This window comes from Lepus europaeus, chromosome 7, assembly GCF_033115175.1.
Source record: "Lepus europaeus isolate LE1 chromosome 7, mLepTim1.pri, whole genome shotgun sequence".
Lineage (NCBI taxonomy): Eukaryota > Metazoa > Chordata > Mammalia > Lagomorpha > Leporidae > Lepus > Lepus europaeus.
The window spans coordinates 96037453-96055845 of record NC_084833.1 but is presented as its reverse complement, the minus strand read 5'-3'; the positions used below and the strand labels follow the sequence as shown (position 1 = coordinate 96055845).

Genomic DNA, 18393 nt, shown 5'->3' with positions numbered 1-18393 from the left:
CTGTCTCCAGAGGCTGGTGCGGGCAAGGGCAGGGCTGCCGTGGGAAATCATTCGAGCTTTCAATGTCCTCTTGTGGGGAAGCTTCCCAGATGCTCTGATATGCGGCTCAGTCTGCTCTGAACGCATATCATTCCCCTAACAGCCCCTAAATACACATGTCCAGACCAGAACAGTCTAGCTAGCAAAGCTCCCAGAGTCCCACACTTTTGCGATCAGGTTGCCATTCTCCTCTCTTATAACTTACAAGGTAAAATAGGATCTTTCTAAGCAGCACTGCAACATGTCAAGTCTTTGAAACAGGTGATGGATCATCAAGATTCTTTTTTCATATAAATTCTTGTCATATAAAATATTCTATTCTGCACTCATCTGATGGTATTTTAAAATCTAAAGGCATTACTTCATGTTTATTTATCCTTGCTAAATTCTTTACAGCCATGTTTTTTTGTGTGTGTGGTTGTGACTGAACATTGGAAATGTCATATGATACTGTCCAACATATATTCTTGTTCCTAGTTCACTCACTTGGAACATTTCTGCTGTGACCATTATAATCACAATGACAATGACCTCATCATCTTCTTCTTTGAGAGTAAAAAATCACTGAATTTAAATCCAGACTTGGGGGCAACAGGTCTTAGGATTGGATACATACTACAAAAACAGAGGGCAGTGAAGGACAGCCCAGGAATACTGACCTTAAATAAATTCTATGTGCCATTAAATGTCTTATAATTACTTGATGCCAAAGCACCAAAAAAACTAAATCTAATATTTAAGTTTAGCAAAGGTCACAATGGCACTGGTCACCCAAAAAACCAATGTAGGATTGAGAAGGAAGTTAATCTTGAGGGGAAGAAGAGAATGGAGAAATAGAAGGAAGGAACAAAAAAAGTCAATTAAATCTTTTCTACAGTAAATTTTAGTATCATCAGCAGCAGCATTTGAGAAATATATTTAAAATAAGGTGAGATTAATAGTAGTAATAACTGAGTAAGCTATATTTTCCCCATTGTTAGCCACCTATTTCTTTGTTTCCTCATAGAAGTATATCATTTCTGGGACAGGCACTGTGGTGTAGCGGATAAGGCCACTGCCTGCAGTGCCAGCACCCCATGGGGGTGCTGGTTTGAATCCTGGCTGTTTCACTTCTGATCCAGCTCTCTGCTATGGCCTGGGAAAGCAACAGAAAATGGTCCAAGTCCTTGGCCCCCTGCACCTGGGTGGGAGACCCAGCGGAAGCTCCTGTCTCCTTGCTTTGGATTGGTGCAGCTTCAGCCATTGCAGCCAACTGGGGAGTGAACCAGCAGATAGAAGACCTCTCTCTCTTTCTGCCTCTCCTACTCTCTCTGTGTAACTCTGACTTTCAAATAAATAAATAAATCTTTTTTTAAAAAAGCATAGTATATTTTATATCAGAATTTGCTAATACTGAAAACAAGTCAGCAGAGTCCACATTGGGATGTTAAAAAAAAAAAACCTATTATCTATAAGGCTATTTTTACTTTAAAAAGAAAATCAAGAATGAATGGAAAAGAAATGCTTTGAGTGCAACTTTTATAACTTTCATAGAACAGACCTCAAAAAGATTTGCTATTTAATCTAATATCTAAATATAATTGTAAGACTAATAGATCCCTCATGCCCAGTTGTAGTCTTAAATTTTTGGTTCAACCTAATTTAGAATGAATTGCTTCCTTATCACCTTCCCACAGGGATGAAATATATGTCAGAAGATTTCAAAAATACCTTCTCTACAAAATTAAACCAACCCTTCATGGCTGAATAAGGAAAAGGCAACTAATTAGCTGGAGCAGCTGCGGACGAACGCTATAGGGACCAGGTGTTTTTGTGATGAGCCTCTGGACAGCTGTCCCTAGATTCCCCCAACATAGGCAGAATGTGTCCAGAAATTCCTTCCAGCCACAGCTCCCTGTCTCCGGGAATGAAGAGCTCTTCTCCGCGGAACAGCTGAAGTTCTCGTGTGCACAACTAAAAGACAGTTTGACTGTTCCCAACCTAAAACTGTCTCTAAATATATCTGCATTTGAAGTGTATTCTACCCAATGTCTTTAACCCAAAATTTTACTAAAAAATTGCTGTTCTCATTGGAAAATATAGAGCTAATTTTAAATGTCACGAAAATTGCCAAATGCATTTTAATACTTCCAAGAGGAATAAATTATAAAGTTCTAAAGTCTTCATGAAAACACAACTCCTCATCTCTCCCTCCCACGCATGCCTGTCTTTTTGACAAGCAGGTAGGAACCGTCTCTGAGATTACCAGCCTGTCAAGAAGGAATATTCATGAAGTAACTGAAGAATATTCTAGTTGGAGTTAAATCAGCCCAGGCACATTCATGACTTGAGCATTTACTGTTAACGTGAAAACAGGCATCGCACAGAGTGACTGATGAGGAATGGGCTTCCTTTATCTCATCTGCTGGCACCAGGGGCCTCTGCCACATTGCCACATTTCTTACATTCACTGCATTTCAGAAGCACAAGCATAAACCACAGGAGGAACAGAAAGTGGCTGCCAGTTACAAGCAAGAAAAGAGACCCTTTTTTTCCTTTTATTCTTCAACTGCAAATTAAAACACTGCAAATGACTATTTTAGGAAGAGAAGAGGCAAGAAAGAAGAAAGGGAGAGAGGAAGGGGGGGGAGAGGGAGAAAACTAAATATGTGGCTATGTGATGTGTTCTAAATTTCCCAGACAAGAAACATTCTTACTGTGGATTTATGTCAGGGTTAATTTTTTTCAGTTCCATGATGTCTTCTATAGTTTTTTCAATAGCATCAGGGTGAACACTCACTGATGTCTGCAACAGCTGGAAAACATGTTTCAGTCAGTTCCTTTTCATCACCACCAGGGACTTAATCAGTGCCTACCTAGGAGGGGGCTTCCGGTATTGTTTAAGCTTCTGCATGAAGATATAAGCTATAAGCAAACACGGATCTAGCGTATTTGAATTCTAAGAACTTTGAAACCTTCATAACTGCGATAGTGCAATTTTCCTGATCACGGTAATTAACATAAAGCAGAAATACACAAGTTGTTTTTCAGACCATTTTTACCTGTTTCAAGCTACTTATCAGAATATGGAAATGTTATGTTTTCTTTTCCTCACCTAACATAGTCTCCACTCTTAATGGGCTTTGTGTCTATGACTTAAGAGTGAAAGCCCAGGGGGATACAATCTTATGGATGCCAAAATTAAATAATAAAATAAAATGATCAAGAATCTTGAAAAAAAAAAAACTAGGGTAACTGGATGCTTAGCTACACGCTATAAAAGCTGGCACAGCAGCTTCTGTGATTGTATTACAAAATCTTGAGTGTAAAGTGAAATGATCTGGCTGCTGAGAAAATACTAGAGAGTTGACACTGCTCCTATTTTCAGGGAATGTTTATGACTTGGGAAGAGGTATAAAAAAGGGGTAATTCAACAATGAAGTCAGAGCACTTCACAAATCTGCCTAGAAAGTCCCATACAGTGGCTGCCCTCATGTAGAAAGTGCAGTAGTTTGTGAGAGGCAAACAATTCTGTTTGCATAAATTTTCATAGCCAACCGTTTATTTCTGTTTTTCTTTTTTTTTTCACTTTTTATGCTAGAAGTAAGCCTCCAAGCAAAAAGTTGCTGAAAAATTAACAATTTTACTTACCTTACTTTTTGAATCCCTCAGTGATGTTTCTGTTAAAAGAGTAACAAAAAGTCATTAAAAATTATCCTTTGCACATGGTTTTAAATGACTGCACCCAAATAATAACACTGCACCCCCAATTCCACTGTTTCTACCATTTGCCTCCTTGTGTGTTCCATGCTTACCAATTTTCATGGTTCTGGAAGCTCCAGGCTTGGTGTTGTAACAGATCCGCTGCAGTTCACATCTTCCAGTCAGCTTCCTCATTACAAATTTCAGGCAGCGCCACAAAAATTTACAATAAAAATACAGGCACACCTGGATCAACATTCTGTGAAAAACAAAAGACAGCAGCCTTCCAATAGAACTCTGCAAGAGAACAGAAAGCAACCACCACCAGCAAGGAAGGAAGCGCAGAAGGAAATGCGCGGTTAGATTTCTGGGTTTGCAAGAGTGTGTTGCTAATCCTAGACTACTTTATTTGCTGGAGCTATGATTACTACAACTGGATGCAGCTCCAGAATATCCTATTCAAGTCAATATGGTATTCCAACAAGTCGAGGGTGAAACACTGGATCCGTTATTTTCCCATTTTTGCCTAAAAACATGTTGGCAATACATCAGAATGGGTAAAACAATGCTATAACGCCGTTCATGTTTAGGGCTTGTCTGGTTCCTGTAGACTTGGGGAAAAAGTACTTGCTTCTTCTGCCTGCCTGGACAACCTCTTAGCTCTTCCCTTGTTTATTTAAGGCCCCTCCTTATTGCCTTTTTTCTTTCTTACTTTTGCCACTACCTGCATTTGGATTCTTCCTTTGCTCCCTTTCTGCCCTCCCTCCCTCCCTCCCTCCCTCCCTCCCTCCCTCCCTCTGTTTTCCTTGCATTGGTTTCTTCCTTGAGGACTAGTTGTGCAGCCACTGCCTCCTCTGTTGACCAATTCCAATACTCCCTAGGCTTGCTGGATGCTTCCTCATCAACCCACTAGACAAGCACCATTGACCATGGAGCCTCCTTGCAGATGACAACATTCTCTGATGTAAACTTTTCAAAAACTCTTGAGAAGTTCATTCCCGGCTCTCACAAAAGAAAATTTTCTTCACTATAAAGTCTATTTTGTTCCAGTAATACTTCAATAAATTATAAACTCTATTGTAACTGACTGTGTACTTATTCACAAGTAAATTTTTCTTTTTAATGCTGACTTCTGATTTTTATGAGTTTCAACTACTTTCTGGTATTTCAGAGTCTCAGAGTGACTCCAGCTTTAGATGTAATGTGAGTCTGTCATCCAGGAGCTCATGTTCAACTTATCTTCTCTCTATACTATGCACTCCTGGGGCAAGAACTATTTATAGTCCTTCCTATCAGTGTCATTTCTAAGGGTGTTTTTGTTTTCATTTTTCTCTCAAATGTTCACTAATTCCCTAAAGGGGAATCCAGGGGATGGACCCAGGGTCACTTGGACAAATTAGTTAACTAATAGGCTCAACAATGTGATCCATCCTTGAAAATGACCTAATACTTTGCTCAAAATTTTCTCGTTCAAATATCTTCAACAGCCTTGTGTTAAAAATAAAAATTACAACAGTCTGACTTGTACAAAGGGATGGGGTCTATATCTTATAAATGTAAAGGAATGGAAAGAAACAGTGCAAACAACTAGATTGTTTCATTAAGACCCCATCATTGACTAGTTTACAGTCAATAAAGTTATGTTCCAGAATATCTAATAACATGAAAATGGCTATGTTTATCACATAGAAAAGAGTTACAAAGGACTATGTGTGGGATGATATACTTTTCCTTTAAAAATTTTTCATAGTGACACATTAACAAGGAAAAAAAGGATTGGCAGGATACACAACAAAAATGTTAACAGTTGTTTTACTAATAGGATCACCAGTAACTTTTATTTTCTTTATTGATTAAGTATGTTTTCTTTTTCTATAATAAATATGTGCTTTATTTAGAAAAAAAAATCAAACTTGTAGCAAAAATCAAAATGTGTAAAATGCACCAAAAGCCTTACCAAAAGTATTTATAAAATGTCTATGTGTAGCTGGTTAGTATGAAATTAACTAGATTCTCCTGAAAGACAAAAAATGGATTTACTATAATGTAAAGCCTGACATTCAACTGTTCCAGTCAAATATGTTCTAAGATCTGTGAGATTTAGGTTAACAGCCCCTGCCTTCCACCCACCCCCACCAAAAAAAAAAAAAATCTAAAAATAAATTCAGTGGAACATTTTAATGAGACAAGTAAGAAAATTTATAAAACCTCAACTTGCTCTCTCTTTTTATTTTCCAACTATGAAAATGGTTTTCACTTCCAAACTTTTGGAAATCCATGCCAGAAAAAAAGACTGAGCAATATCTTTATTAACTGATCCCCAGCCAAATGGTAATTACATTAATTCCTGGGAGCCATTATTCCTGTGTTAAGTCAAGGTGTAAAAGATAGCTGCTTCATGTACAATTTTCCGCGAAGCTAGCCTCAGGAGTGGGCCCCTGCCTCCAATGAAGCCACCTTTCCAATCTTAACATCAGGACTCTATTGTAGGTGGAAGCACCTGCCAATCAGGCCCTAGTAGCCTAGGGAAGGTTCTGGTGATTGTTTATGGGGTATCTTTGTAGTTACCCTACTTAGGAACAAGACATCAAACAGATTATAGTTAAATAAATCCTGAGAAAATTTTCTCAGTGCCTTCTTTAGCAGGTCTACATAAAGATGAGGCTTGAGACCCAGAAATGCCATCCTAGACAGCAGCAAGTATCCAAATGTAGAGCAGCTTCCAGCCCAACTGTAATTTCTCTCCCTGGCCTCCCTGCACATGAGAAAATACCTGTTGTCGTTTGGCGTCAAGACAAGCTAATATAAAAGCAGAGAAAGATATCACATTCTGCTTGCTTTTATGTTTTTTTTTAAACTCTCCTGACAATGTTCACACTGCCCAAGATAGAGAAACCCAAAAGAAATCTGCAGTAGGAGTACGGTATGAAGAATCAGTTCTCTTAATTTCTTTTTTAAAAATTGTAGTTTATTTGAAATGCAGGGAGAGAGGGAGAGACAAAGACAGATAGACCTTCCCTCTCCTGGCTCACTCCTCAAATGCTTACAACAGCTATGGCTGGTTCAGGCCAAAGTCAGGAGCTAGGAACTCAACCTGGGTCTCCCATGTTTTTGGTAGGGACCCAAGCCATCATCTGCTGCCCCCCAGGGTGCACATAAGCACAAAGCTGGAATTGGAGGAAGAGCTTGGACTTGAATCCAGGAACTCTAATATGTTATGTGGGCATCCCAAGCAGTGTTTTAACCACTGTGCCAAACACCAGTCCCAAGAATCATTTCTTAGAGCTCACAACTCTGAAATGCTTCACCTCCTTCTCTCATAATCACAGAAGCAATAGCACAGATCGTGAAAGAATCATTTCAATTATGAAATAACACTGACATACTGCTAACTCTTTTGTAATAAATAGACCAACAATTCTGTTAATATTTATTATCCAAATATATTTTAATTTTTGGCTTATTTTTCTAATGAGCCACCAAGCCTACAGATATTTCATTAAAAAGTCTAGGTACTATATATTTATTTTTCAACCCAGATCATCAGATCAAACAATGTCTTGACAGGCATAATTTATTTTACATTTAGATCATGAACCTGTATAGGCAAGGCATGTTGAGAGATGGAACCCTCAGTGTTACCCCCGTGGAAGCCTTCCTAGGATGACTTCCCTCCTTATGAAAGGATCAGCAAACCCTCAACAGGAGCGACTCCGGATGGCTGTTCACCACCCAACACTCTCAATGCCAGGAGCTCACTTCTTAAATCATTTGGTCCTCTTTAAGTCCTCAAAATGTAAAGTTTATGGAAAACTGCTGAGGGTCAAAAGCAGAATAATAAAAATGCTTAAGTATTTTGAGAGCATAATAAATTGGTTTGGTATATTAACCCTGAAAAGGAAGAAGTTAGGGGAGAGATCTGTAAGCAATCTTGAGCTAATCAGTGGTTTGTTAAGCAAGGAATGAAGGAAGGAAAGAAAGAGGGGAGGGAGAAGAAAGGAAGAAAGGGTGGGTGGGTCTGTTTCTTTTCTGAATTTAACAGCCTTGGGATTCCCTGCACCTTTTTCTCCTTTAATTAAGAGGAGGCACCTCAAAAGTACCCTGAGATCCCATTTACTTTCTCTTGGAATGCACTAACTCCATCCTCTAGACTATCTGAGCCCTGTGTCCACCAGGTTTATAGCTCTGCTCCTTTTTTCTTTCAGACGGAATCAGCGAGTCAGTAAGTTTAGTTTTCATGGGGGAAAATTTGCTCTTTTTCTATAATACTTGACTTACTTTTCTTCATTATGATCAAAGATTCCCAACTCACCCCGAAAGGATTTGTTAGATTTTGTAGGGACAACAATGAAATGCTCAAGACTAAGAAAATAAAATACTGATCACCATCTCATATTTTTAATCAATAGATATATAGGCAGCAGTTTTTGCATTTATTTGTTTCTTTAATCATGGATTTTTTTGATAGTATTCCCAAAAAGTGACTGTAACTTGCCTAGTGTGAGTGCCTTGCATAATTATGAAAACTTGATTCAACAAAAATATCATATGTTCTCCCTGATCGGTGACAACTAACCAACCACAAAAAAGGAAACCTGTTGAAGTGAAAGGGACACTATGAGAAACAGTGACTTGATCAACCCTTGTCCTGACTGTTGATGTACAATTTCATACTTTATCCCTTTTAGTATTTTTTTTGTCCTAGTTAATACTATTGGTTGAACTCTGTAATTAACACACATTTATTCTTAGGTGTTTAAATTTAACTGAAAAGTGATCCCTGTTAAATATGAGTGGGAATAAGAGACAGAGGAGATGTACAATTTGGGACATGCCCAATCGGACTTGCCTCAAATGGTGGAGTTAGAAACGTGCCAGGGGATTCCAATACAATCCCATCAAGGTGGCATGTACCAATGCCATCTCACTAGTCCAAGTGATCAATTTCAGTTCACAATTGATCACACTGATAGGTCTAAGAGTCAAAGGGATCTCACAAACAAGACTAGTGTCTGCTAATACTAACTGATAGAATTAAAAAGAGAGAGAAGGATCCAACATGGGAAGTGGGATACACAGCAGACTCATAGAATGGCAGATGTCCTAAACAGCACTCTGGCCTCAGAATCAGCCCTTAAGGCATTCGGATCTGGCTCAAGAGCCCATGAGAGTATTTTAGGCATGGAGAGCCAAAACACTCTGGAAAAAAAAAAAAAAAAAACTAAATGAAAGATCTCTGTGAATGAGATCCCAGTAGAAAGAACTGGCCATCAAAGGAGGAGGTACCTTTCTCTGAAGGGAGAAGAGAACTTCCACTTTGACTATGACCTTGTCTAAATAAGATCGAAGTCGGCGAACTCAAGAGGCTTCCATAGCCTTGGAAACTGATGACTAGAGCCTAGGGAGATTTCTGACACCATAAACACGAGTGTCAAATTGTTAAGTTAACAACAGGAGTCACTGTGTACTTACTCCTTATGTGGGATCTCTGTCCTTAATGTGTTGTCCAATGTGAATTAATGCTATAACTGAAACAGTATTTTACACTTAATGTTCTGTGTGGATGCAAACTGATGAAATCTTTACTTAATATATACTAAATCGATCTTCTGTATATAAAGATAATTGAAAATGAATCTTGATGTGAATGGAATGGGAGAGGGAGTGGGAGATGGGAGGGGTGTGAGTGGGAGGGAAGTTATGGGAGGGAAAAAGCCATTGTATTCCATAAACTGTACTTTGGAAAATTATATTTACTAAATAAAAGCTTAAAAAAAATAAGAGGATGGCCGGCGTCGTGGCTTAACAGGCTAATCTCCCGCCTTGCGGCGCCAGCACACCGGGTCCTAGTCCCGGTCGGGGCGCCGGATTCTATCACGGTAGCCCCTCTTCCAGGCCAGCACTCTGCTATGGCCCGGGAAGGCAGTGGAGGATGGCCCAAGTCCTTGGGCCCTGCACCCGCATGGGAGACCAGGAGAAGCACCTGGCTCTTGGCTTCGGATCAGCGCGATACGCTGGCCACAGCGGCCATTGGAGGGTGAACCAACGGCAAAAAGGAAAACCTTTCTCTCTGTCTCTCTCTCTCTCTCTCACTATCCACTCTGCCTGTCAAAAAACAAAATAAATAAAAAAAAAATAAGAGGAACATATGAGTCCCATTTCCAATATTTTCTGTTACCACCATGTATTAATATGCTGCAGGGTGAAGTTTATGACTGAGTTCACAGCAGTGTTCTTCCTTAAAGCAATCATGATTACATTTATTATTTAACATTTATTCTCTACCTTGAATCAGAGTAGCCACCCATGTAAATTATTCAGAATGGATCATATCTCTGCTACCCAATAAAAGTGAGCTCCTGTCTGTGGCACTTTTACTAGGGGAATCCGTTCAGCAGAGATGGGGCTTCTGAACGGAGAGCTGCCCCTAGAACCACGGAGCCCCTTGTCTGCAGGGGGAGAGGGTGTGGGTACCTGCGGTGCAACACTACTCCATCATCTTAAATTTGTTACTTTGATGTCTTCTTTTGGAACAGTAAGAGAAAAGTGGCTCATTTTGAACAGTTTCAATGCATGTACTAATGAAAGTTAATTCTTGCTTGAAGAAACCCTGTAATAAACAAGAAGTACACCTGTTGGTGAGGAAAGATCTTTACCAAAATGATCACAGGTCTTGGTTCAAATCACAGTTGCCCAAATGAAACCATTTTCATCTAAAGGGTGATAGAGAAGAGCAGGTTGCTCAATGTTGGGAGCATGACATACCTTTTCTAAGGTGACATTTAAAAAGTTTTGGTTGCTCCATCAAAGCTCCTCATTAGGGACATTGGCAGTTGGGGAGGAATTAACAACCACTAGGTGTTTTGCCTAGAAAATATGGCTGTCTCTAAAATGAGCTATGTCCTAGGAAGAGAGGCTGTATAGGACTCGATCTGAACTGGAAATGTGAAATCATATAAAGAAATCATCTGTGGGCCTCTAGAAAAGTAAGCACATTGCCCTCCCATAAAGGGAAGGAAAGGCCTTGAGAACTGACTCTATGTTCAGGAAGGGAGAGTGGAGGGCCATGTTTTTTCCATTATTCTTTATCTAAAGAGATAGCACTGCCTTCTTGAAAAAATTAAGGAAGTTGGTGGGTATGTATCCACCATGGATCAATGTTATTAAAAATTCTGCCATAGCAGCCGGCACCGCTGCTCACTAGGCTAATCCTCCACCTGCGGCGCCGGCATCCCAGGTTTTAGTCCCAGCTGGGGCCCCAGTTCTGTCCCCGTTGCCCCTCTTCCAGGCTAGCTCTCTGCTGTGGCCTAGGAAGGCAGTGGAGGATGGCCCAAGTGCTTGGGCCCTGCACCCGCATGGGAGACCAGGAGAAGCACCTGGCTCCTGCCTTCAGATCCGCTGCGGCCATTGGAGGGTGAACCAACGGAAAGGAAGACCTTTCTCTCTGTCTCTCTCTCTCACTGTCTAACTCTGCCTGTCAAAAAAAAAAAAAAAAAAAAATTCTGCTGTAGCAAAGGGTACTGTTTTTAACCTCCAGAAAACTTCTACCTGAGGGCTTAGACAGCAATAACTGATTTTGGGGTAATTAAAATAATAAATTAATAGTTCATCTATTTCTTTTAAAAGAAAAGACGGTGGAGCTGGCATTGTGGCTTAGCAGGTTGAGCTGCCATCTGGGACACTAGCATTCCATATGGCACCAGTTCAAGTCTCAACTACTCCATTTCCAATCCAGTTCTTTTGCTAATGTGCCTGGGAAAGCAGCAGAATGAATGGAGTTCCAGGCTTCTGGCTTTGGCCTGGCCCAGCCCCTGCTTTTGTGGCCATTTGGGTAGTGAACCAATGGTTGGAAGACCTCTCATTTTCTCTTCCTCTCTCTGTGGCTCAGCCTTTCAAATAAATAAGTAAATCTTTAAAAAAAGATAAAAGAAATGAAGACATGGGTTTATCTTAATTTATTAAAGATATCATTTAATTAAAAACTGATGCTTTAAAAAAATTTTTTTTTTGCTTTTTGCACAATAGTTTTATTGAGTTATTTGTAGGGAGAAGTGGCAAATACATTATGCTTTTAAAATTTATTTATATAAAGGGAAAAATTTCATGTATTTTATATATACAGTTTTAGGGAGAGTGGGAGCTCGACAGGGAGGGAGGGTAGGATGGGAAATATCATAATGTTCACATTATGCTTTAACATGTTTAAATGTAATCTAAAATATAAGCTTGTATTGGTAAATAAAAATATTTTAAAACAATCAAAATTAGAAAAATGTATAAACAAAGGAAAGTCATCAAAGGGTATCATTAATGCCCCATCATCCATTATAGGCCTAAAAAGTCTCCCACAGGGGATAAGAGATGAGCTAGTTATTATTACAGATTCACTGAATAGCATAATCTTAATTTAAAACATACCAGGTTTAAGGATATTCACAGTATTATGAGCAAATTAATGTCTGTTGAGTTAAAGACCTGGAAGAGTAGAAGGCAAGAGATTTTAAATGAATTGGGGTAGGAGAATGGAAAATGATGATTAAAAAGAGAGTTTAATGAAACTGAATAAACACATGAGACTGGCCTTGTTGTATAGAAACAAAAAGAGTGAGGACTATGGCATTGGAAAAACTGAACATGAGCCAAGGATTTAATTGTACTACAAGCTCCGTGACATCCCTGTGCATGAGAGACTGACAGTCTAGTAGGAAAAAATGACAATAAAACAAAAAGTTGGACACCAGTATGATATTTCTATTAAAGAAAATACTCAGGTGTTCAGGAGGCAGAGGGGAGAAAATATATACCTTCCTCTGAAACTGGAGAGGAAAGCCAAGCTTGGCTCATCCTACACGAGGGCCAGGACAGGGGAAAATCAGTATCCTTACTCACTTCAGAACTGATAATTCCAACAGATAAGTGAATGAAATCCAAGGCAGTATTTACTGAGCTCTCATGGCTTTCATTCATCCTGCCCATGTTCCATAGGGAGACTCAATAAACAACGAGGTGGCCAAGAGTTGGCCCCAAAAAGCCAAGGGGAAGCAAAGGGCGGGATGTCCAAGGGTCTCGCGGGCAGTGTGATGGCAACAGGCCGGCTCTGGGGAGGTCACCTACAGAAAACTGCCTAGAAAAATATTCAGGTTAACATATTTTAACAGGAGTGCGGAAACACTTCTGTTTGTCTTAATGCAGGGATCAAAATAATTTAAAGTCTATATGTGTATAGATACATGTACATTTGTGTGTGTGTGTATACACAAGTATAGTGTATATATATGTATCACATATCATATATATTATATGTGTATGTATCCTAAAAGAGAGAAAATTGTGGCTATAAGTGCCAGTCTAAGTACAGTCTATAGACAGGTATTTGGACGCACAGGCCATAAACCTTCCTCTTTTCAGGTCTTATTTCTGCATCTCATAAGCTCAGTCAATATCTCAAGCTACAATAACCAAATTCTGGGGCTGGCATTGTGGCACAGCAGCTGAAGCCATTGCTTATGAAGCTGGCATCCCATATCAGTGCACTGTTTCAAATCCTGGCTGATCCATTTCCAATCCAGTTTCCTGCTAATGCAGCTGGGAAGGCAGCAGAGGAGGCCCAGGAGCTTGGACCCCTGCCACCTCTGTGGGAAACCAGGATGGGGTTCCTGGACCAGGCCTGGCTGCTGTGGCCATCTGGGAAGTGAAATGGTGCATGGATGGACTCTCTTTCTGTCTCTTTGTCCCTCTCTCCATGAATGCTGCCTTTCAAATAAATAAATCTTTTAAAAAAATTATGGGAAAACAACATTTCTTTGTGCCTTCTGCCATTCAAAAGCATTGAAAATTGGTTGGGACTGAATGGAAAGTTCGATTGGACAGTCTGGGGTGAAAATATTACTATGCTTCTGGGCTGTTTTACACCATGCCTATAAAGGTGTCCAAAAGGTGCCTCAAGGTGGTTGTTGCATCTTTTCTATTCACTGTAAACTGGGTTTGCATCCAACAACAAACTTGGACCACTTGTGCTGGTGGCACCTGGTCATACTACGTTCACACATCATTTCCACCTCTGCATCCTCTGTCCCTATTTTATGTTAAAAATCCTAGCCCTCCCACGTTTTCAGCATCACCTCAGTGAAGACTTCCCTGAATAATCCCTTCACAAAATCCTTTAACCTACCACTGACCACCTCCCTGTTCCTGAGTTGTGTATGCATACACTGCATCTCCTTAGCAGGTGCCACATTACTTTGGAACAGAAACCACCTCACATTTATTTTATAATACTTATAATGCCTTCCTGTGGGCATACAGTAAGGGATAACCAGATGTACAAATTATGGGAAACAGCTTTGAGATCAGATAGGCCTGCACTCAAATATGAATGAGTATGCTTTTGAGTAAGCTACTTAATTTGCTAAGCCTCCTTGTCCTCTGTAAGATGGCATATTGAGTCATATTTTATTACAATGGATATTAAGAGAAAATAAAAAGTGGTATAATACCAGGGCAGGTGTTATGGCGCAGCAGGTTAAGCTGCTGTCTGCAATGTCAGCATCCCATATGGGTGCTGGTTCATATTCCGGCTGCTCCACTTCAGATCCAGCTGCCTGCTAACATGCCTGGGAAAGCAGCAGAAGATGGCCCAAGTACTTGGGCCCTGCACACAAATGTGGGAGACCAGGATGGAGTTCCAGGCTCTTAGCTACAGCAAGAACCAGCCATGGCTGTTGTGGCCATTTGGAAAGTGAACCAGTGGATGGAAGCTCTCTCTCTTTCTATAACTCTGCCTTTCAAATTAAATGAGTCTTTTTGAAATCAGTGGTAAAACACTAGCACTAAATGTTTAATAAATGAATCAGTGGGCCAAGATCAAGTGTGAATGACTAATTAAAATCAATTTAGTTTTTTTCTATGCATTGCAAGCCTTTTATTTATGTAATAGTAACAGTAAAAGATTTTTCTTCCCTCGGTCACTCTAAGCCAGGACATAGGGACAAGTCTGCTATATTGGCATTGTTCAGTTCCTCTTACAGGGGCTGAGCTTGGCAGATGTTATCCTCTTTTCTGCCTGAGGAATGAAAATATTCAGTGAGGTCCATGGCTGAGAAACTGAGATTCTGAGGCTGGAACAGGTGAAAGTAATTATGTACATGAAGTGACTTCAAAAATTCCCTTTATTAGAATTTACCAAAAGTTAATAGTGTTCTAAATCTACAGCATGGAATGGGATTGTGTGCTGGGGAAGAAAAGACTTCAGTGCAATCTTGGATTCTTTCAGCAGTGTACATCAACAGAATTAAAGTTAATAGCTTATATTATAAAAATGAAATGCTAAGCTTTAGCTAGTTGAAGACCTCAAAAAGCACCCCTCTTTTTCTAATCAAATATAGGCACATTTTCTTATCCATTTTATCTCTTGTTTTCTTTTCAAGCAGACAACACTATCATCAGATTGGGCAGGTGACTATAGGGTACTACCCAATATTAAGCTTTTTTTTCAACACTGTTTAAAGCATACTCTTTAGGCTGGCGCCGTGGCTTAACAGGCTAATCCTCTGCCTTGTGGCGCCGGCACACCGGGTTCTAGTCCCGGTTGGGGCGCCGGATTCTATCCCGGTTGCCCCTCTTCCAGGCCAGCTCTCTGCTATGGCCCGGGCAGGCAGTAGAGGATGGCCCAAGTCCTTGGGCCCTGCACCTGCATGGGAGACCAGGAGAAGCACCTGACTCCTGGCTTCGGATCAGCGAGATGCGCCGGCCGCAGCGGCCATTGGAGGGTGAACCAATGGCAAAAAGGAAGACCTTTCTCTCTGTCTCTCTCTCTCTCTCTCAATATCCACTCTGCCTGTCAAAACAAAACAAAACAAAAACATACTCTTTAGCTGGGTAGACCAATCCAGTAGCATTTTTGTATACCAATGTAATAGAATCTATTTCTTACATTTCATGGAAATTTTTAAACACACATAAAATATTTTTCCCATTTGTTTATGCTCTGAATAGTTACACCATTAATATCTCAGATGGTAACAGTGAGCTGGAGCAGCTGGGTATTTCTATACTTTGAATGTCCCCACATTCAAAGCTCATGCTGAAATATAATCTTCATTGTGAGGTATGGATGGAACCTTTAAGAGGTGATTAGATCATGAGGGTCTGAGCTCATAATGGATTAATCCATTTATGGATATATGGGTTAACGGTCTGTTATTAAAGCAAGTTTGGTTCTGCCTCTTGCATGGGTCCCTTCTCATCATGTGATACCCTGAACCATCTCAAGACTAAAAAGTGTCCCACTGGCAATAAGATCTTTACCAAATGTGGTCTTTTTTACCTTGGACTTCCCAGCTCAAGAAAGCTAAGAAATATTTTTTATATAAATTATCAGTCTCAGGGATTATTATAAAACAGAAAATAAACTAAGATAGGTATTATGCATCTTAAGTGTGGACTAAAATTCATTCTTCCCCACAACATGGTTTGATTTTTTTTTTTTTTTTTTTTTTTTTTGAGAGGCAGAGTGGATAGTGAGAGAGAGACAGATAGAAACGTCTTCCTTTTTGCCGTTGGTTCACCCTCCAATGGCTGCTGCGGCCGGCGCATTGTGCCGATCCGAAGCCAGGAGCCAGGCGCCTCTCCAGGTCTCCCATGGTGGTGCAGGGCCCAAGGAATTGGGCCATCCTCTACTGCCTTCCCGGGCCATAGCAGAGAGCTGGCCTGGAAGAGGGGCAACCCGGATAGAATCCGGCACCCTGACCGGGACTAGAACCCGGTGTGCTGGCGCTGCAAGGCGGAGGATTAGCCTGTTAAGCCACGGCGCCGGCCCAAATGGTTTGATTTTTAAATTTCAAACTGAAACATAAAAATTGGGGTCAGCATTCCATATTGGAGTGCTGGTTTGAGTCCTGGATGTCCTATTTTCCATTCAGTTCCTTGCTAATTCTCCTGGAGAAACAGTGGAATATGGCCTAAGTACTTGGATTCCTGCCACCCATATTGGAGACCAGATTGGAGTTCCTAGTTCCAGTTTCAGCCTGGCCCAGAATGGCTGTTGCGACCATTTGGGGAGTGAACCAGCAACTGGAAGATCTGTGTCTCTCTTTGCCTTTGAAGTGAGTAAAAAAAAAAATCTTAATAAAAATTTTATCAAGTTTTTTGCTTGATATGTAAATCTTTCATTCTAGCTCCAGTTTCACGGAATCAATACCAAATATTATTTACAAAACATGTCAAATTAAAAGAGAAATACTTGTATCAGAACACATAACTGATAGGGATGTGCTGGTTCTGTGCAAAATTACAGTGGTACATTTTCACCGAACCAGTTTTAATCACCACCTACCAACTAATTTTAAAATACAGTATTATAATCTTTCCTAAGCACACCATTGCACCTATGCAATTCGACAAGAAAACTAACAGAAGCAATGGCTACTATTTCTCCTGAAATCACTGGTCCTGAGGCTACTCAAGCTCTCCTAAAACAACAGACATTGAAGAAGAAGTCAGAAGGACAAGGCTTGGCACAAACCTCACTACCACCACCACCCTTTCACAAAGGGAGCTCCTGATGTCTATGCTACATCAACACTGAAGCTTCCTGTTAACATCACGCTACAGCTAAAAGACATCATGTAGACATTCAGGAGGCATTCTTAGATACCAATTTTTCAGGAATATGTGAACAGATGAATTAATTACCGTGGTAACCAAAAACATATCAGGTCAAATACTGAGCTGGCAAATGTCTTAGTGATTTTTCAAATTCCATCTTTGTACACAGCTGAGATAAACAGGTTAGAGGGCAGTCTACACAAGAAAACAAACTCTGATGCCAATAAGCAATAAGAAGCAAGTCCATTAACTACTTGATTAGTGAAAGTAAGCCAAAACAAAGGACAGGAATGTGTAACAGAGGTAGGTCCCTCTCTTGAGGACAAGAACCAGTCTTCTGGAAAGTGTGTTGACTCTGCCAACATTCAAGATTGGACTAACTTCATTCTGTCATATTTTTAATATGCTATGAAATTTCTGGGAATTTCATTAATAGAATAGTAGCAACAAATACTCTTAAAAATAGTTATAATTATAAGTCTCACCAAATGGCTTCCAGAACAAAAACAAGATCATCCCAAAGATGATAAATAATATATAACATACTCTGTCCAGCATAATCTTCAGGGAACTCATAATCAGTACAGATTTCAGAGACATCACTAAGACAGCACAAGAAGAAGCTTAGAACACATATTTTGACCAAAAAAGGAACATTTTAAAATCCTGTACAGATTAGCCAGCAAACCAAAATCTAAATTAAGGTATATTTAGAATCAGTTATTTCAGGAAAATGATTTTACACAAATTGTAGTTGCTGATTCATTGCCTGCTAACTCCTTGAACTTCAACTTGTGGTCTGCTATTCTTTAGAGACACATGGCATCAGGACTGTCTAAAAGATTTGTGCTTTTGTGTCCATGACCTCTGGTCTCCTACAAGTATTCTCTCTTAGCATCAACATGTACATGGAGTTAGCCCTCAAACCTGGACACCAAATTATTCTAAGTCAAATGCAGTGTCAATAAACATGGTCACATGTTGGTAAATGGGTAACAGAAATGTTACCTTAATTGGCAAGGAAGTTTGTCCACATTAAAGCACTCATCCAGGGAACCATAAATACTT

General features: G+C 40.0%; 1 protein-coding gene across 6 annotated transcripts in view; it reads right to left on the bottom strand.

The window, feature by feature from the left end:
• Positions 1-18393, bottom strand: part of ELMOD1 (ELMO domain containing 1) — a 69018-nt gene that overhangs the window by 23351 nt on the left and 27274 nt on the right. For 3 of the 6 annotated variants that reach the window (XM_062198342.1, XM_062198346.1, XM_062198347.1), the window contains exons 3-5: positions 3834-3979; positions 3670-3698; positions 2736-2833 (exon numbers count right to left, since the gene is read on the bottom strand). In XM_062198342.1, coding sequence (XP_062054326.1) covers positions 2736-2833; positions 3670-3698; positions 3834-3979 — 273 coding nt within the window. Of the gene's footprint in view, positions 1-2735; positions 2834-3669; positions 3699-3833; positions 4018-10194; positions 10331-18393 lie in introns of all 6 variants that reach the window. The other 3 variants (XM_062198344.1, XM_062198345.1, XM_062198343.1) reach the window with 3 other exon arrangements.